Source organism: Mastacembelus armatus, chromosome 23 (genome assembly GCF_900324485.2).
Source record: "Mastacembelus armatus chromosome 23, fMasArm1.2, whole genome shotgun sequence".
In the NCBI taxonomy this organism is placed as follows: domain Eukaryota; kingdom Metazoa; phylum Chordata; class Actinopteri; order Synbranchiformes; family Mastacembelidae; genus Mastacembelus; species Mastacembelus armatus.
The window spans coordinates 4,189,292-4,207,788 of NC_046655.1; the positions used below are offsets into that span (position 1 = coordinate 4,189,292).

The following is an 18,497-nucleotide window of genomic DNA, read 5'->3' on the forward strand; positions in this document are numbered from 1 at the left end:
CAGCTGTTTTAAAATCATTTTAAGGACAGCTGCAAAACAAGTGCAAGGTTGTTTTGACCATCCTATCACAGAAATCATTTACATAAATCATAAGCAAATAATCAAACCATTCCCTTTCAATAGGTATTTGATACAAACACGAAACAGTTTTCTTGTTTATCCCTAATATATTTGGGAATGGCAGTACAATACAATGGGAAGGACATAATAGTCACAAGCTTTTTAATACCAGGTAAGTAATTAGTACATTTAAATCCAGGGTCCTCATATAATTGTCATCATGGTCCTCTGCAAGTGGTCTGCTGCAGTGTGCTGCCCTCTAGTGGTCTTTATGAAATTCTGCATTAAGGCTGGGTCTTTAGGGGGTTGTATTTTGTGATTTATATTAGACTAAAAAGAGATAGAGGTAAAATTATTTCAAGTTCACTTCATCAGTCAACACCTATTGAAACCCTTGGAAAAAGATTTTTTTTTTAAATATAAATGGATAAAAAAACAAAGCTGCTATAGGTTTTTCCCATGTTTATGTAGCCATTATATTTGATCACTTATTAGTCTTATTACAAATACATGAAACAGGTGCTATTTACACTAACAATGTGGCCAGAACAGCTCAAAAACCCTGTGAACACTGGGCACAAAACAGCAACTATATATGTCAGCATGCATGTCTTGAGTTTGCCAGCAGGTGCTTCATATTGACCTGTGGTGACCCTGTTAGTTAAGTGGTGTGTTTACATATAGCCAGCTAATGTGGGGGATTTTACACTCCACTACTACAACTTCAGTATTTAATAATTTTGCCCTTCAGTAATACATTATACACTTTCATTAAACTGTTAAATTAGAATTTTAATTCAAGTTTAAGGAAAAACAAAAAGAAAATTTTGTTTTTAGCTGTAGACCTTTATTAAATATCAAAACATAAATTACAAATAACTTTACATAACACTTATCTGCCTATTGTTTTGTTTTTTTTTTTCCTAAAAAGCCACGAGCCCAGCAAACAAACATTTGCAGGCTTGAAGATCAAGTCAAAGGTTTAATCAGTTGTCTCAGTGCATATCGTAAGTCTAAAAACTGAGTGTGAAACCCTGAGAAAAGTCACGCAGGTGATCGGCACTGTTACAAGAAAAGAAAAAAAAACCCAAAACATTAAAATCCAGAGTGCAAAGTACAGAGAGACTGGAAGACACAAGTAAGCAAGAGCTAAAACACCTTCATAGTGATTACAGAGCTATACTGTGTTTGTTATATAAAAGGTAAACATGAAAAATGTGCATTATATTTATTTACGTTGTCAGTTTTTGTTTGTGACCTGCATGATCTTATGAACGTAAAGTCATCACATTATCTTTTAAGCTTTAATGACTCCAGTGTATTTTATCTTTCAACTAAAGTTACACAGAGTTTGCTAACGTCTAAAACTATACAATCAGTTGTTTTAGAGCCGAAATGTCAAATATTCTCGTTTTGACATTTCAAAATGTTGCTGGCAATCATCCCTCAGTCTCCTGGGATTAAAATACCTTGCTGTGTAAGTCATTAGTACTTTGTGACTTTGGTGAAAACAGCAACATTGAACCGAAGCAACAAACACTGTAAAGCAACAAAACCTACATTTTAGTTGAGACATTCAAACATTCTTCTCAACCAGTTTGCCTGATTGTTAAAATGACATTTAAGTGTTTAATTGTGGCGTCAGTAGAAAACAGTCACAGACATTGTACAAAAAAAGGTTTTGTTCCAAATGTCACTGACATAATCCCCATATTTACACTGAGTGTGTACTTCAGTCAGCTGATCTGGGGTCATATCCAAGCACTTTTCTCCTCATCACCACCTCTGGCTTCCTTGTAACTTGGCCGTCTGATCCTCCACTAGGATCTTGTCCTTTTATTTCAGGCCCTGACTGTACATGTAGTCTGCTTTTAGACACCAGTGGTGCCTGAGCTTTACAGGAGCAAAGGTGTGTGTTCTCCCACTGACTCCCTGCGCTTTGTCAGCTGCTGTATTCGGGCCAGGAGGCGGCTGGGCAGCGAGGGGAAGTGGTGGCTCGGGTCCAGGACGTTGGTCTTACGGCGTTCTCGTTCCTGCAGCCACATGAGGTAGGGGCTGGGAGGGAAGAACGGCCGGGAGCGCTCGCAGTAGAGCTGCAGCACGATGCCACAGACGCCGAGCAACACCCACACTGTGATCATGATGTAGTCTAGTTGAGGGAAATGAAAAGGCACGAAAGAGTTAAGAGTACACCGACCATCGCTCATCTGCCTTAGCATGACCGAGTTTAACGGCTTTGATTTCAGGTGTGAACTCACCGGTGGTCTGGAACGGCACGTCGGTGAACACTGCACTGAAGTTGCTGTTGAGGAAGCGTTTGAGGATGTTCAGGGTGATGTAAGAAAGGCTGGTGTAAATGTAGGCGTTGACTGCCAAAATGACTGCGTAAGCACCAACGATGCCGCACGCTGTGATGTTACCCTGAAACACAGTTCGTCCATACTTTGAAATTCCAAATTTATCTAGTCTTAAAAAGCCAACAGACGATGCCATTTGAGAAAACCTCTTAAATCCTTGACATACTGTGGTGAGTGAATTATACTTGAATTTCCCTTTGGGGGATGAATAAAGTTTTTTCTTATCTTAAATTCTACCTCTTTGGGCCAGCGCACGAAGAAGAGTGGAACGGTGATCATGATGCAGCAGAACGTCACCCAGAAAACCACATCTAAGCGCCTGAACACATCAAGGTCACCTGGAGAAAGACAACACAGACGGATTTAAATAAGGATCGAAGCGTTTTACCCACTTCTTGACTATGTGAAGTTAAGCTGCCATTTTTTTTTTTTTACCAAGAGGAGTGAAGAGCACGATGGAGGCGACGAGGAAGCCGAGCATCAGGCCGACCACGACGACACAGGCCATGACTGAACCGAAACGCCACCAGCTCATCACCAGGACAACGCCGCCCACTACGCCAATCACTGCTGAGACGGCCAGGCGGACTGCGGGGGAGACGGAAACAGACGACAATTAAGAGGTTTTTTTATTCAGCTCCTGCCTTGGGTCTTTTCTGATACTACCAGAAAACTTCTACATTCATATGTAATCTTTGAAACGATCAGTGGAAAAACTCACTGTTGTAATCCAGTTCTGTGGTTCTTGTGATGAGCACAAAGGAGAAAAACGCTGCAAAGCTAAATCCCATGCAAAACAGCTCTGTGCAACAGAGAGAGAGGATAAAGCAAATGCTGTATTCAGATTCATTATACAGAGACAACCAGCACAGACACGTTGGCCTGTCCACCAGCAGCAAACCTGGTGGAGCCTGAGTGAAGGCACCCATGCCTCTTTGTTGTACTCGGCAACACGCCGTAACATAACAGTCTATAATGAACGCACACGTGTGTATATACTGTATGTAGCATCAAAGGGTACTCTAAATGCTTTGAGAATCACATTCACACAGGAAATGAGCTGGTTCAAATCATCTACAACAACAAGACACAGCAGAGGAAAATGTAACCATAAACAAGCTCCAGCTAAATCACTAGATCTGGTTTAGTTTAACTGAGGTCACTTGGATTTTAAATTTGATTCTAGAAAGTACTCACCACTTTTGAAGAATCGATGCCCAAAGAAGCAGACGAAGAGCCCTGCTAAGCCAGTGATTGTGAAAAAAACTTTTGTGGATATCTTTCCTGAAATATAAAATAGAAAAATGATATAAATCATTAACTGCTGTCACTTTGCTGCTGGAACAGGCTTCCTGCTGTTGCTGAGAGACCTAAGACCTCCTGTATTTCAGCCGACGCTGCCTGAATCCTACTGTTTGTCAGTTTGTTCCTCCTTGAGCTGTCAAGGTTTAATCCCAGGCTTTAATAAAAAAGCAGGAGCTGTTCAGTTTTACAATGATTTAGTAGGAAACTTCATACATATCTGAATCATGCAGGAGCTCACCGAGGGTTTGACAGCTGTCCAGAGTGGACGTAAAGCTGCAGGCGTAGGTGTGGACGGGGACATAGGAGGCCGAGCTGTTCAGTAGAGGATCTCTGACGATGACTGAGTAAATGATCCCCTGGCCGGGGATGGAGTTGAATACTGCCCTGCTCATATCCGATGACAGCAGCGTCATGACCTGCAGGGGGACGGAGTGAGGAGAAATGTCAGTGATTCAGAAGTGGAATTTTAGGGTTTAAAAAAAAACACTTTCTCCACAGAATGCCGCTTACTCTTTTGCCGTTCTCCATCACGCCCCGGATGTCGGCCATGGCCTGAATGCTGCTGAACAGGGTGTGCTCCGATAGGTCATTCTCAGGCAGGAAGTACTGGTAGACGTCATACTGCAGCCGCCAGCGCGTGGTGGTTCCTGTCGACTGGTCGCAGGCTGGAGGAGGTCCACCTCTGACAGAGAGCAGGGACAGTCAGGACTAATCGAACTGTGGCTTCAGTTACAGTTAGATCAGAGCAATAAAGTTTTGGCACTATTACAATGGAAACCACGTGACTACACATACTCAAATGTTTTCTGTGGATTGTGCAAAAGTAACTCAGACCAGATTGTGACATTAGAAAGCATGGCAGGACTCCTCAGTGGTTCATTATAAATAATAAAACCAGTTGGACATGTCCAACAAGTTGAGTTTTACAATCTGACCTGAAAAGCAGCCAAAACAATGCCACTAGTATCTGTACATTCCTCCGCTGTTACGGAGCTGGAGATGAAATGTGCCACATTGCATGCACACTGTTAGGGATTTCCAAAAACTCCCACAAAAAGAAAAAAAAAAAAGAAAAAAAAAAAAAAAGTGGTAATTCACATGGGCGGGGGGCTCTATCTCCATTTAGCTGGAGAGGTCTAAACATGCTGAAACCTTTTCAGTGATCAAGCATTCAAAGAAACACAACCTGGCATGAGCCCGTGCAGCTGCAGGCTGGCAGATGACCACATAACAGGAAATGAGTGAAGAAGTGAAGGAGGCATGGGTTTATCTGGCCCAGGATATCTTCGTGACACTGACATTTTCTAGGTAATAAAGCGAGTGCTGTCAGCCACAGCGGAGAAGGGGAGGCCACCACTGCCGCTGCATGAGGAGGTTTGATGCCAGGTCCTGGCAGATATGACATGTACCGACTAAACACTAAACAGGAAGCTGTGCAGGCGATGGTGAGCCTGCCGCATTACCTCTTATATCCTATGTTTGCTGGTGCAAAACGGATCGTGGTCTCGTAGAGGTTGTAGTGGATATAGACGTTTGGGTCATTGTCCAGGTTGGACTCCAGGTTGCAGGCGCCAGGGACAGGGTCTGAAATGGGGAAAAAAAAAAACAAAAACAAAAAAAAACTTGATAAGAGACAGGATGACTTGTTTGACCATGACCTTAAAATCTGCCTGATCAACGCAGATTCACAACAGTGTGTGTGCCAAGTGTCAGGTTTCAGTTCAGCTGATGTGCAGTTTTCACAAACATCACTTCCTTTTTTTGACTCCTCCCACATGACTTGAGTTGAGCTGAACAAACTAGAAGAGATGCACACTGGTCCAACACGTCCAGGAAGTGTGTGTAAAACTCACCAGTGCTGGAGAACGGGAGGATGACCCCGGTGCCCACCACAGCGTCACTGTCAGGAGAAGACAGGTACAAGGAGAGGGACGTCTGGCCTGGCTGGAGAGCAGACAGGAGCCCTGAATCCACCGCTGTCAGAGAGAGACCCAGGCCTGGCATCTGAATCACGCACGCACACACGCGCACACACACACACACACACACACACACACACACACACACACACACACACACACACACACACACACACACACACACACACACACACACACTTATAATTTGAGGTACACTGCTAGGCACCAGGGATCCGTGTGGTTTTTTATTTAGTTATATTAATTACACTTCGACTTGGTATCAAACTCCTAACTGTGATATTGTGACAGAGTACATTTTCAGAGACTAGATACTGAACTACTGTTGACGAGCCTGGCAGGATTAGAACACTGCGCCCACATTATATGTCTCTCAGTCCTATGGCTCCTACAATAACATCATTGTTCAACAGTGCTTTTGTTTAGGCAGTGCTGGAGTGAGTAGACATCCTCCATCTGATGTGGTTTCTACTGCATTTATCTAATAGGCCACATAGGTAGAGCGATGTCAAACTATCACATCACAAGTGAGTGAAACAAGCACAACAAACATTCAACCCTCTGGTTTATAAAAGCGTTCACAGTTTCCATTTTTAACATGGTGAATAGGCTTCTTTCTATTCTAAAGACGTTTCTCAGTGTATTGAATTGAATGGGTTTTATAGAAGCAGCAGCAATGGACAGGCAGACCACGGTGGCTGATAAAATAAATACAAACATAAAAAAGGATCTTGTGGTTTAGCTCTTTAAGTAAATGAAAGTAATAAACATAAAGGAGAAAAGGAAATTAGTGAAACAAAGATAAAGGAAGCTGAAGTGTATAACATACATGTTTGCTCTTGAGAAACCTGTTTGAAAACACACTTCCTCTTTTTTCAGTGAATTTCCTTCTTAGATTTACTTGATTTCTGCGCCATTGATCAGCTCTAGGGCTAAAACAACTAACTCATAAAAATCAATTATTAAAACAATTGGCAAAAAACTTATCAGTTGGTTAGATCTAATGATGTAGCTGCTGTGAGCAGCTGCGGAGACAGAAATGGAAAAAAGTGGAGAAGAGGCAAAGTCACGTTTTCCGTAATTAAAGAATTTGTAAACTGTTCTGTGGATAGTGGTGGTGCCTGCAGGAAATGAAGTGGAGGAAGTACAGAAGTGGAGTCCATGCAGCTCACCAGGACAATGTCTAGCAATGTTTAAGTGCATGTGTGAAAGCATGTCGCTTCATTACTAAAACAATATGTAGAAAAAGACTTTTCTATATTCTTTTGTAAAAGTCCAATTAATTGAAAATATGATCGACTGATGAATCCATTAACTAAAATAGTTGTTTGTTTCAGACCAAATCAAGAATCAATCACGTGAGTTTTCTTTTCTTTTCTGCTGTTTCTATTGCCAGGAAAAAAAACTGAGCTGGACTAAATTAGGCACAGTGCCCATCTGTGCTGCTTGGACCCAAATCAGTCTTTGAAAACCCTTGAGACGTCTAGGAGCCAAGCCAGAAGCTTTTCCCTCAGGACTGCCCTGTCTGCCACTCATGACCAGAGGACTGTACATCAGCTGACTGCCACCTCTCACACTGGGTCAGAGGACCTTGCTCACAAAGCTTCATTCATTAATCAGAGGCAAAACAAACTCCCTGATCATAAGGCATCAAGCAAATGCCATCTGATGCTATCAGAGGAATGCCATAACTTGATTTAGTAACACATTCTGATGCGTGATCCCACACCCCGCTGGGATCACCACATCCAGCATGTTATCAGCTGTGGAACTGGAGGCCCTCTCTCTAACGGTGAGGCGGTGCTTTCTCACCCTGGTGTAGGAGAGCGTGGCGTTGCGGTGCTGCGTGTGGAACTGCAGGGTGATGAAGGCGACCTCCCGAGGGATCCTGGACACCACGGCCTGAACCGTCTCATTCTGCGAGAGGCTGATGTTCTGGAACATTCCCGGCTGGAAAATCACCTGGTCTGGGAAAGGTCCGATTTATTTACATAAATCACATGATCACATTGCATGGCCACACAAAACATATGAATTAGTAAATGACACAACCAAAGAGAATATACTGTTTAATGTCAGGTCAGTGAGAGGATCATATAATTAAAACCAAACCTCACCCCATGCACCAGCCAACTGATGCATAAGAGCCTTGTGACAAAAACAGTGTTGTATGAGAAAAGCACATGGAAATATGAAGAGGCAAAGTGAAACCAGTTATTTGAACATAAGCTATTCTCTAAAAGCTGCGAGCTGAACTGCAGAGCGGGCAGAAGGCCAAATGTCAAGGATTATTTTTCTTCCTGAGAATATCTCTCCCCCCTCTCTCACATGATCTTTCCAAATTTACAGGACCACTCTCACACCGTTACTCAGGCCATGGATGTATTATTACATTAAAAAGATATGGGTCTCTGTGAATTACCACAGAGGACAGTACCACCCTCATATCACAGACAGCTGCTCTGACTGTTAGTGCTAAGCCAGGTGAGCAACCTAAAACCAAGTCAGCATCAAAGAGAGACCCATCATAGACGACTGAATGAGGAAATGCAGGTGCTGTCTGTGTTGACTAATGAGGTTCGACACAGAGCCAGAAGCATGAGTTCACTGCTGGAAAGAAATGCAGCACTACATCAGCATCAAAACTGTAGTAATATGCATTTATTGACTGTTAAGTGCCCATTATGTATGAAACTAAGTGGAATGTGCAGGGAAGCACCGACACTTGATGTGCTGGGTACGATCACTTCCAACAATTACACTGCAGCAGCAATGATCCCCCAGGTAGATTTGACAACAGTAGTTTGACCAGTAGATCAATTGCCAGCAGTGTTGCAGTGCATACAAAACCGTCACCAGTAAGCAGTGCACTTCAGGAAACGTTTCACAATGACCGCAACTTTAACAGAAATCTGGGTGATACAACACCATTACTTCTTCATATATGAACGCATGGCTGCTACACTGAACTTTTTTCAGTTTCTCTTCTAGTGATCAGCCTGATTGACTTCAGCAGGTTTAACAGCCTTACCACAAGGTCACCGACAGCATCTACTACTTCTCATTGCTTTTCTCCATTAGCAACATAAACAGCCCAGAGGTTGCATAACAGCCGGTGATGTTATTGAAACACCTAAGATGCATCCTGATATGTGAGATATGGTTGTCTCACATCCAAAGAATGTGACGTATTCGCTTTTTCTTTCTGTTTGCAGAGTCCAGCTCACAGCTGAACTACTGACACGTAAACAGTAGGTCGCAGGGAGAAACCATAATGTAGGATACATGCCCAAGTTTATTTTATGGCAAAATGGTTTACTGAACTCATACTGGCCTTTCGTTAAACATCAGATATTGGCCGCTCAGTGTCAACACAGGACATAACATTAAGATATTACTAGCACATTTTTAATAGGCCAGAATTATTTTAAAACCTTTAACAGATATTAAGAGTTTCAAAGGTTTTGTTTGGAGCTTAAAGAATTTATTTAGTTCCAAGTCCCGTGATTGTCTCAGTGACATTTCAGAAGTTATCCCACCCTGACAAAATGTAATTAGAAGCAGAAACACTGAGCCATATACAAATGAATCTAACAGTGGCACAAATTACTGGTTACACGAGTTTTAAGAGCTGCCATCTGAGACTTTCACATGATGTGTAGGAGCAGGACAGATGGCTGAGCAAGGGGCCTGCATGTTGTTAGCGTTGACCTGTGTCTTCCAGCAGCAGCAGTGTCAACATTTGGATGACACAAACACACACAGACATTTGAACATATAAAAACAATCACATTTACTCTCATGTGAACTACACGTGAACATGGTAAAACATAAAAAACGACAACTCCACCTCTCAAACCGCATGTGCAGATAAATTCACTATAGGTTAGTGGATGTTTGAGGGTACACGGGGTGGTCGGAGTGAACAAACGACCCGTCTGTGACTAAATTAAATATTCAGCTAGCTAAGGCGACTCTGTAATGTCAAAGCGTCACTGATTTTTAATCTAAAGAGCCAAATACCAACTTTAACCTTTTTCTCCCGCACAATGCAGGTAGCTACTATCAAACTCCACTGCCTTAAAGCCTTAAAAAGGCTAATGAAGCTATAATTAATAAAGGTAAATCGTTTGAAATGGCGAACAGCTCTAATAACTCACTTTCCACTTGAGCCTGGATCTCACTCAGGGAGACAAACAGCAGCAGCCAAATCTGACGAAACATTTCCTCTGCTTCGCTTGTTTGACGACACGCTTAGAAAAAGTCACTGGTGGTCGTGCAGTTTTCTGTGTCTGGGTAGCAGGAGTCTCTGCAGGACCACAGACACCATGTCGGACTGGGGACAGGGATCTGCCGCTCCGCTTTCTACCTCTGCCGCTCTCACGATCAGCGCGCGCTACTTCCGCGAGAATCGGTCCTCCGATCCCGCGATAGTTCTCCCCGCCCTCAAACACAGATCGTTAATGCTACTGGAGATAAATCACTAAAAGACAAACGACTACAAGTGACTGAGCCATTGTATGCGTTTTGTGGTATTAAATTGTTAAAGCTGTATGTACTGATGGGCTTTAAAATGACGACTGTGGAGCTTGGAAATGTGGTGGAGTGGGAGCTCCTTCCTAATATCCACTCTCAGATCATAATAATGACATCATCAATTTCTGCTATCAAGCATTGTGCTGTGTACATGATGGTTATATCTGTTATATGGACATAACTGGTCTTCAGTTTTTATAATAATTCATTGTAACACAACTCTTCTGGCTGTAACCGCTCTGCAGCAGAAAGATGTTTCAGCATATCCTGCATGTTGGGTTATACGTTTCCTATTGCAGCTTTTAAACTGTTGGTCAAACGAACAATAACCACTCAAAACAGAACCAGAAACATGAGCAGGTGTTCTCCCACATCAACTCAACAAAGACGATTTCAATTTTAGTGATTTATTTGAACTCAAGCCCTTCTTTCATTCATTCACACTTTTAAATCCTTGCAGGCACCACAGGCTTGTGCATGCTGGAGTAATTATCAAACACAACAGAAGTTCCAAAAAATAAGAAAGATGAGTGTGTGTACTACTGCTGTCTGAATCACCGGGTGGGGATGCAGCTCTGGACAATCATACTGCAAACACTCCAGGAGAAGGTGGAGGATCATGGAAAACAGTCTGTAGATGGAAAGATGAAGTGGTATGTGGCAACAGATTGTACACAGTAGTAGCAGCAAGGTGAGGCGGGGGAGGATGGTCACCCCGGACTCTAACTCTTTCGTAAGCTGACATCAGCGCTGGTCACCAACGGCGACAGCGACGTGCTCTCTGACGCGTCTTCTCTCTTCAGAACCAAGAAAGCCTCACGGCTGATTCCCAGGAGCTCCCGAAGGCCACTATTCTCTAGCTGAAACAAAATACACACAAATGAAATTATACCATTACTACTTGCAAATATACTTTTACTACTAATACTCATACCTAACTTTTCATTAAAGGAATAGTTAACCGTTGATGGCTTGATATAATTTGCATCACCAAACACGTAACATCCATCAGCTCTGCATGGATTTTGGACACATGACTACAAATTACATAACATTTGTCATATATATGTCACAATTTTCAAAGAATGACCAAGGACTAAGGACTATGAGAGGAGGATGGCATTATATAAGTGATGTAGATTTATCCAGGTTGTCATCTGACCCATTGAAAACAGTTTTAATGTATGTGGATTCCCCCCTTCAAAGTATTAATTTGTCATTTCTGTGCACAGACAAGACTTTGTCCCCTCTTTCAGTGTATCAGTAATATCAGGGTCTCTAAACTGGATAGAAATGAATGTGCAACAGGATTGGATTTATACTTTTACCTCTAGCTGTTTGATCCTCTCCTCGTCTTCACACACCCGCCCCTCGTCCACCTCTATCGCCTTCCTCATCACAGAGGCCATCTCGTTGATCTTGTCTATGTGTGCTTGCATTTCCTAGATGAAATTAACACACGGAAAATGCTATGAAAACTTTTACGTTTTGGTACAGGTGTAAATACTAGATCAAAAATACAGTATACTGTACTAAATAGTGTGACATGCACCAGGTGTTTTTATATCTTGAAGTTGCTCTTTATCAAAGCTAGTAAGGGAATATTTTAGTTCATCACAGATGTTGGCAATCCAAAAATCATCAGGCCCTTAAAGGTTCAATGTGTAAAATGTGAAAGAGATCGGTGAGACCTTCCGAGCACCTCTCACACGCCACCCACCCCCAGTTTAAAGGCATGAGGGAGGGTATGGTGGGTGTCACTTCAATGGGTGTCAAAATTCCCTGTCTAGAGCCATTGTTTGGTTTGTCTGCTCTGGGTTACTGTAGAAATGTGGCGGTGCAACATGGCTGCTTCTGTGAAAGGAGACTCACTCGTGATGTAGATTTAAAAAATAAAAATAAAAAAAAATCATTCAAACATTAAAACAATGCAATATTCAATTTTGCTATACTCTACAATACACATTGTACCTGTAAAGGTAGAAGTGGGCCTCACTAACCGTGTTGTGCTGCTCCTTTAGCTGGCTCACGATGGCAGGGTCGTCCCTCTTGCTAGCCATCAGGAGCCTGAACACCTGCTCCCTGTATTTGGTCATGATGAGTTCTAATGCAGACTGGTGCTCCTCCAACGACGTCCGTAATTCTGCAGGAAGAATTGGGACAGATTTGGTTTGTTTACATGACAATGGAGAAGATGATCTATCTGCTTTATGTTGCATTACTCTTTTTAGCAAACAAACCTCTAATATTTTACCAAAACACTCTGGATGCTTGCTCAACAGTGTGAGCAGGCAGCAAAACACGTCTTGATGGACACAACAAATAACTTTTTTCTTGGTCATGTTTTCCTTATGACTGGACCAAAAACTAGCCAGATCATTCAATAATCAAATAAACACAATAACAAATTAATTCTTTGCCTTTGTTTTCCTGCTGCAGCTCTCGGATCTGACGGTTTTCCTGTTGGATTCCAAGGACCAGACTGGACCGAGGTCGGTGTCGTGCAACCTGGTTCAGTGCGTCAATCTCCTCTTGGTACTGTTGACAAGTATGGAAGTTCAGTACATTCACAATAAAATAAATGAAAAATCTTATCTTCATATTATCACTTAGTAACTTGTAAAATTCATGTGGCTGTAGATACAGCATAGGTTTTCATTTATATTTGTTATATTTTGGACCATTAAATGTGCTGGTTAACTACAATTCTGTGCTATGTGCTATTAGATATAATCATCTATCAGTGATATATGTTAATACAAGAGAAATCTGGCAATAAGACTATATCCAAGGTCAGCTGAAAAAGGATGGCATGAAAGGATCTGTAAAATATTTTGGCAACACCAACATCCTGTGACACCCTACCTGTTTCATGGCTTCCACTCGCTTGTTGAGGGATGTTGTCTGTTCGATTAACATCTCAGCGGCGTTGTCATGGTTCCGAAGCCTTTCCACCAATGATTTGGCATCTGCCAGGACCTTCTCTAAGGTACAGTTCATGCCTGAGGAAATACAAGTCATCATTATGAGGAATTATGAAGGTTTAATGACCACAGCATTGTAGTTTGCATAAAGAAGAGTGAGCTCCTGGGTAATGAGCCATATTTCAGTAATAATTAACAGGTTAGCCTGGTAACTAACAGAAACTGCTCAGAACAAAAACCAAAGTAAAAAAAAACATAAATTATGAAAAATCAGTGTATTAATCAAAAGCTCCATTAACTCAACCCTACTTATCCTAAATTCGTTGAAACTCATACCACCTTGCTGTACGTGGTTTAAGTTATTTGTAGCCCATATTTATATCTACTAAACGTAAAGGAAACTCTTTTTCTGTTTCAGATAATTAAGTACTGTATCATTTATTACCAAGAACACAAATATAAATCTTCCAACTTATTAATTTAGCTGGCTACCACATTAAAGCTGTCATGCAAACCTACTTCAGGCTCGGACTACAAACATCTTGGTCTAAGTAGCATACCGCCAACCTGCTTCTCCCAATCCGAGTTAGATAATTAAATAAAGATATATTAGATAAGGATAAACTGTTTTACCTGGAGAACTAAGAGTCCAAAACACTGGAATTCAACGAGCTCGATACTTCCTGTTGATGTTTGGTAGCTAACATTAGCTACAGGCTAACGTTAACACCCATCAAGTATATGTGTAGATGAAGCAAGTAGATGCTCGGGTGCAGGTCTGTCCCTTTTTAAAACACAATGAGATGTCAGCAGATGTGAACTCATTGAGTTAAATGCTTCCCTCATTAGCTGCAAACACACTCTTTAGGTGACTTGAGGAGGTACAGCTAACCGAAATATCCTACAATGCTCCCAAAACACCGTTTAATTACGCGAGATTTCAGTGTACCCTGGCATTCTCGCGATAATGCCACTGGGATTTTGTTAAATTACAGAAAATATGGCGGACAGGCTAACGCAGCTTCAAGACGCTGTTAATTCGGTAAGACGAATATTGATATTATTACATGTTGGCGTAATGAAATAACAAGCGACGAAAACAAAATCCTCGACTGGATATAAAAGTTGAAGGCGGTAGTTTTGTGAAGCAGCACCGTAATATTTCAGTGTCTTGTTAACATTATTAGCATTAGCTAACTACTAACGTTTTGTAGGTAACGTCAGGATCCGTTTTTCACAGAATAATTTCGGCTTTTAGTTTCACTTGTCACATTCATCACATTTGCTACCGTGTTGAAGCGTCAAGACCTTGTAGTTAGCAGTTATCACACGTTAACATCACTGGTAATGTAAACAACTAGCTTTCTTGTAGAGGGCACCATTGTCTGTATGCTGCTACTGGTTAATTGAATTTCCTCCGGGATCAATACACTCCCCCTCATCTCTCTCTTTCTCTCATCCCTCTCTCTCCCTAGCTCTCCCTCTCTCTCTCTCTCTCTCTCTCTCTCTCACTTTTTCTCTCTCTCTCCCTCTCACCTTCTCTGACTCTCTCCTTCTCGCTTGTCTTCTGAAAGATTAACTCATTGTAAAGATGCTTTAAAAATCAAATAAAAAAAATCTCTCTTTCTCTGTCTAATGTACATAATGGTTTTTGTGTGTGCATGTTCAGCTTGCAGATCAATTTTGTAATGCCATTGGCGTTCTGCAACAATGTGCGCCTCCTGCCTCCTTCAGTAACATCCAGACAGCTATCAACAAGGATCAGCCTGCAAATCCAACTGAAGGTACTTTATTTCTTCTTATTCTAAGGTTAAAGCTTATTAAATTCCTATAACCTTTCAATTAATACATCCTGCCTTTCATTGCTTTCTGGTTTACATGATTCATGAACTAATCATTTTATTAAAGTGATTGCAAATTGCCAGATATTACACATACACATACTCATTTCAGTCAGTGATATCAGGATTATATAATTAAAACTATATTATAATCAATATTAAAGATTTCAAGATAATAAAAAAAAGTCTAACCCAAACACGACTGTTGATAGTTAAGAGCTATTGATGTACAGTTTTTTGTTCCAGACTGCTGAATACATCGTGGGTTGTTCATACATCAAATCAAATTGAGTACTAAGGCTGTTTAATCACCTTATAAAGTAACAATACCCTGATGAGTATTGGGGCTAACTGTGAATTTGGTTAATCTCAATACCTGAACCTTTTTTTTATTTTTTTTCTCACACCTGTATATCTATTTTTGTTTTTTAATTAGTTTGTAGGGTGGGTAAAAGACTGAAAGTGCAAAGTGAATGCAGTTTTGTTCTGTCTCATGCATGGTCTTGAATAACAGTGAATTTTGTATGGTATAAGGGTTCATATTTGTCTTTTTTTTTGTTTAATGTCTGTCCAGAATATGCCCAGTTATTTGCAGCACTGATTGCCAGAACAGCCAAAGATGTAGATGTACTCATCGACTCTCTGCCCAGTGAGGAGTCCACAGCAGCTCTGCAGGTCAGCACACACACAAGCATCTTTCAGACATTTTTGACTTCAGTTTTCCCCTCAGAAATCACAGTAGTGTTCGAGATGGATATATTAACATTTTATGGGCAGCATCTGTCTTTGTCTTTATGAAACATTTATGTGCAGGGAAACCTGGGTTTAGATGCCCACTTTCGCTTCCACACAAAATCAAAGCCTAGTTAGTAGTTGTTCCCTTCAGCCAACAGAGGGAGCCAGGTGAACGCTTTGACAGCTGTCTTATCCAATAACAAGTCAAGACTCTCACGGGTATAAAACAGCCAACCTTTTTTTTTTTTTTTTTTTTCTTTTCCAGTTGAAGTCAAATGAATGATTCTGCTGCACAGCTGCGCGTTAATATTTTTGTGAATATACCTGCTCTCAACTTTGAATGCAAAACCTCTCAGAAATGAAATTTTCAGCTGCAGCAGCACATCCCAAGAGAGGCTCTGTGCATATGTGGATCACTTCCTTTACATCTGTTGTTTTATCTTTTTTTTTTTTTTATCCGAAACCTTAAGAAATTTGTGTGGTTTCCACTGTGAGCTTCAGTCTCTCACCTCTGACATATCTGAATGACAGGTAACTGGTGGGTGATTTGTTTTTTTTTAACTTATGCATTTCTTGCCAGTTTAACATATAGTTAAAAAATATGCTTCTTTTGTTAATCTAGCAATAAAAAATCAGTAACAAAAAAATCAGCCAATAGGTTCTGTTGTTCTCTCACTTGTATTTTGTCACTGTCACATGCTAATGTTTTCTGATTTACAGTACATGTGTAAGTGAGAAAAGCAGGTGTTTGTGGCTGAAAGACCACATAGTTTGGCTATTCATGATGTCTGTTGTCATTGCTAAGGAATTCAGTTATTGTTAGATTGTCATGCCCCCCCCCCCGATACATGATGAGGCTTCAGGACAAAGGATAGAGGAAAGCTAATCACATCAGTTGCTTGATGTTATAACCTTCCACCCCCACAATAACCTCTTGCCAGGCGGCCAGTCTGCGGCAGCTAGAGGAAGAGAACCACGAGGCAGCAGCTCGTCTGGAGGAGGTGGTTTACCGCGGTGATATGCTCCTGGAAAAGATCCAGAGCGCCTTGGCTGACATTGCTCAATCTCAGCTCCGCACCCGCAACGGAGCGCCATGCCAGACCTCACCAGCTGAATCCTGACCCACAAGATATATAACACAGTTTTGGACAGTTTCACTCACATTTGGGCTCTTTATTTTTACCTGCACGCACTGACTACAGACCTCAAAGCACTCAGGTTGAATGTCTCTGAGGGGAGAATGCTAGACCGGGATAGAATTTATTCACAGGTCTGGATATGTATAGGAAAAAATATGACAATGTTTTCATATGCTCTTTAAGTACATTGCTACAGAAAGAGTTACAGTCTTGGCCTGGAACGCAACTGGAGAGGAGTCTTCACATACACTTTTTTGTGTTTGTGGACCTTTTTTCTTGATACAAAAATGAAAAAGTATGTTTTTGTGATCTGAGAGTCTTTATGGACAAAGGATTGTATTCTCATTTTTGTGTACATTCTTCAAACTGCTGTAAAAAGTTTAATCACTCAGTTTATGTAAATTCTCTTTAATAAAGCTTCACAAACATCTGGGATTTGAGAATCAATGACTCCGTAGAAAATATGACCTGCTGAGTGGTGTCTGCATTTATTTTGTTGAAATGATCTTATTTTCCGTATGAGCAAACTGTCCTGCTGTTTCCTTCTCAGTTAATGTTAATTGATAATCAAGGAGCACATATTTATTCTGCTGCTTTCTACCATTCTAGACATGAGTATTGCTCAAGATGTGCATAGAAAAGACGTAATGTTGAATCATTATTACTCATAGAGAAACTCTTTTTTTAAAAAGACAACTTTTTAAAGGAAGTCTAGTTTTAGTATGTTTCATCACATTTGGGCAGGTTTCATAAGCAAAATAAAAAGAATATGGGAAGATTTGTGAAACTGCTGAGGGTGTAATGTAGAGAAGCGAGCTGCTGATGACTTAAGGATATATTTATGTGTGAACCTTAGTCCTTTCAACTATGACAAATCAGGAAATTCCAGATGTCAAGCAAACAACTTTTGGGGTGTATGTTCTGCGGTTTATGGCACTAATATTGTATAATTAAGCAAATCTATGTTTGCCACATCTAAAACTTAGAACCTTTTATAAACTCTTCAAAGATAAAAGAAGGGCTGTATTTAGATTTTCTAAAGCATTTCCGTCTTCTAGAAATTGTATACATGATTTATTTGTTTTTTCTCTCTGCCTTTCTCTAACCCCAATCTGAATAGGAAAAATAATTATTTTAACTGTTAGCCAGTGGTGGAGTCTTGATTTCATTAAAGATGTGGCTCAGTGGTCTGAGTGTTTCAGATGGAGCTTTTCGAAGCATATGGCTGCAGGCCAGAGAGTTTATAGCCCAAATCTAAATATAGGTGCTGTGTCACAGCTCAGTGGGCCCCGTTGATGTGAGAAATATAAAAACAGCCTTGTCTGCTGGACACCACACCCAGACATGTTAGCAGGATACACCCACGTCTGTTTGGTTTGACACCATTGCTCTGAGAGTAAAAAGCACTCAACCTTCCAAACTGGCAGAGAAAATTCACGTAACTGTCACAGCTTCTCACTGTTATGGTAAACAGGTCTGTGTTGGGTCTTACCTGCTCTGTTCAGTAGTAATTCGTTTTTCAAGTGTCCCTGCTATTATGGTTTATGTTCCTTTAGAGTATTCATGGATATATTGTTGATATGTCTAGGTTAAACAGTTTTGCATTTTAGGCCAAACAAGGTGCAGACATCTTGAACTGTTGCACCAGAGATCTCTGATCTTA

General features: G+C 41.0%; 3 protein-coding genes across 5 annotated transcripts; 1 reads left to right on the forward strand and 2 right to left on the reverse strand.

Annotated features, from left to right (window-relative positions):
- Nucleotides 1-885: 885 nt before the first annotated feature.
- Nucleotides 886-10,061, reverse strand: tm7sf3 (transmembrane 7 superfamily member 3). 2 transcript variants are annotated; one of them, XM_026326668.2, is made up of 12 exons: nt 9,820-10,061; nt 7,472-7,621; nt 5,576-5,726; nt 5,186-5,306; nt 4,233-4,404; nt 3,961-4,138; nt 3,615-3,701; nt 3,139-3,219; nt 2,853-3,005; nt 2,655-2,755; nt 2,319-2,481; nt 886-2,209 (listed from the first exon to the last, which is right to left on the reverse strand). In XM_026326668.2, exons 2-12 carry the CDS (start codon nt 7,601-7,603, stop codon nt 1,956-1,958), a joined length of 1,593 nt encoding a protein of 530 aa, XP_026182453.1. In that variant the 5' UTR covers nt 7,604-7,621; nt 9,820-10,061; the 3' UTR covers nt 886-1,955. The 2 variants fall into 2 exon arrangements, with proteins under 2 accessions (XP_026182453.1, XP_026182452.1); XM_026326667.2 differs by having other exon boundaries at nt 7,472-7,626.
- A 525-nt stretch (nt 10,062-10,586) lies between these two features.
- On the reverse strand, nt 10,587-14,039 carry fgfr1op2 (FGFR1 oncogene partner 2). Of its 2 annotated transcripts, XM_026326669.1 has the most exons (6): nt 13,753-14,039; nt 13,061-13,197; nt 12,616-12,733; nt 12,196-12,338; nt 11,524-11,637; nt 10,587-11,055 (listed from the first exon to the last, which is right to left on the reverse strand). In XM_026326669.1, exons 2-6 carry the CDS (start codon nt 13,193-13,195, stop codon nt 10,918-10,920), a joined length of 648 nt encoding a protein of 215 aa, XP_026182454.1. In that variant the 5' UTR covers nt 13,196-13,197; nt 13,753-14,039; the 3' UTR covers nt 10,587-10,917. The 2 variants fall into 2 exon arrangements, with proteins under 2 accessions (XP_026182454.1, XP_026182455.1); XM_026326670.1 differs by lacking the exon at nt 13,753-14,039 and having other exon boundaries at nt 13,061-13,216.
- A 34-nt stretch (nt 14,040-14,073) lies between these two features.
- med21 (mediator complex subunit 21) lies at nt 14,074-17,264 on the forward strand. The gene is made up of 4 exons (XM_026326671.1): nt 14,074-14,161; nt 14,789-14,903; nt 15,535-15,635; nt 16,637-17,264. The coding sequence occupies exons 1-4, from the start codon at nt 14,120-14,122 to the stop codon at nt 16,814-16,816; spliced, it is 438 nt and encodes a 145-aa protein (XP_026182456.1). The 5' UTR covers nt 14,074-14,119; the 3' UTR covers nt 16,817-17,264.
- The last annotated feature ends 1,233 nt before the right edge of the window (nt 17,265-18,497 follow it).

Coding starts and splice junctions, on each gene's coding strand:
- fgfr1op2 (XM_026326670.1), bottom strand. CDS start 13,216: ATGACTTGTATTTCCTCAGGCATGAACTGTACCTTAGAGAAGGTCCTG. Junction 11,638..12,195: donor TAAAGGAGCAGCACAACACG/GTTAGTGAGGCC, acceptor AATTTCATCTAG/GAAATGCAAGCACACATAGA. Junction 11,056..11,523: donor AGAGGATCAAACAGCTAGAG/GTAAAAGTATAA, acceptor ATTTTGTTTCAG/CTAGAGAATAGTGGCCTTCG.
- med21 (XM_026326671.1), top strand. CDS start 14,120: ATGGCGGACAGGCTAACGCAGCTTCAAGACGCTGTTAATTCG. Junction 14,162..14,788: donor TTCAAGACGCTGTTAATTCG/GTAAGACGAATA, acceptor GTGCATGTTCAG/CTTGCAGATCAATTTTGTAA. Junction 15,636..16,636: donor AGTCCACAGCAGCTCTGCAG/GTCAGCACACAC, acceptor ACCTCTTGCCAG/GCGGCCAGTCTGCGGCAGCT.
- tm7sf3 (XM_026326667.2), bottom strand. CDS start 9,883: ATGTTTCGTCAGATTTGGCTGCTGCTGTTTGTCTCCCTGAGTGAGATC. Junction 2,756..2,852: donor CGTGCTCTTCACTCCTCTTG/GTAAAAAAAAAA, acceptor GTCTTTCTCCAG/GTGACCTTGATGTGTTCAGG. Junction 2,210..2,318: donor CGTGCCGTTCCAGACCACCG/GTGAGTTCACAC, acceptor TCCCTCAACTAG/ACTACATCATGATCACAGTG.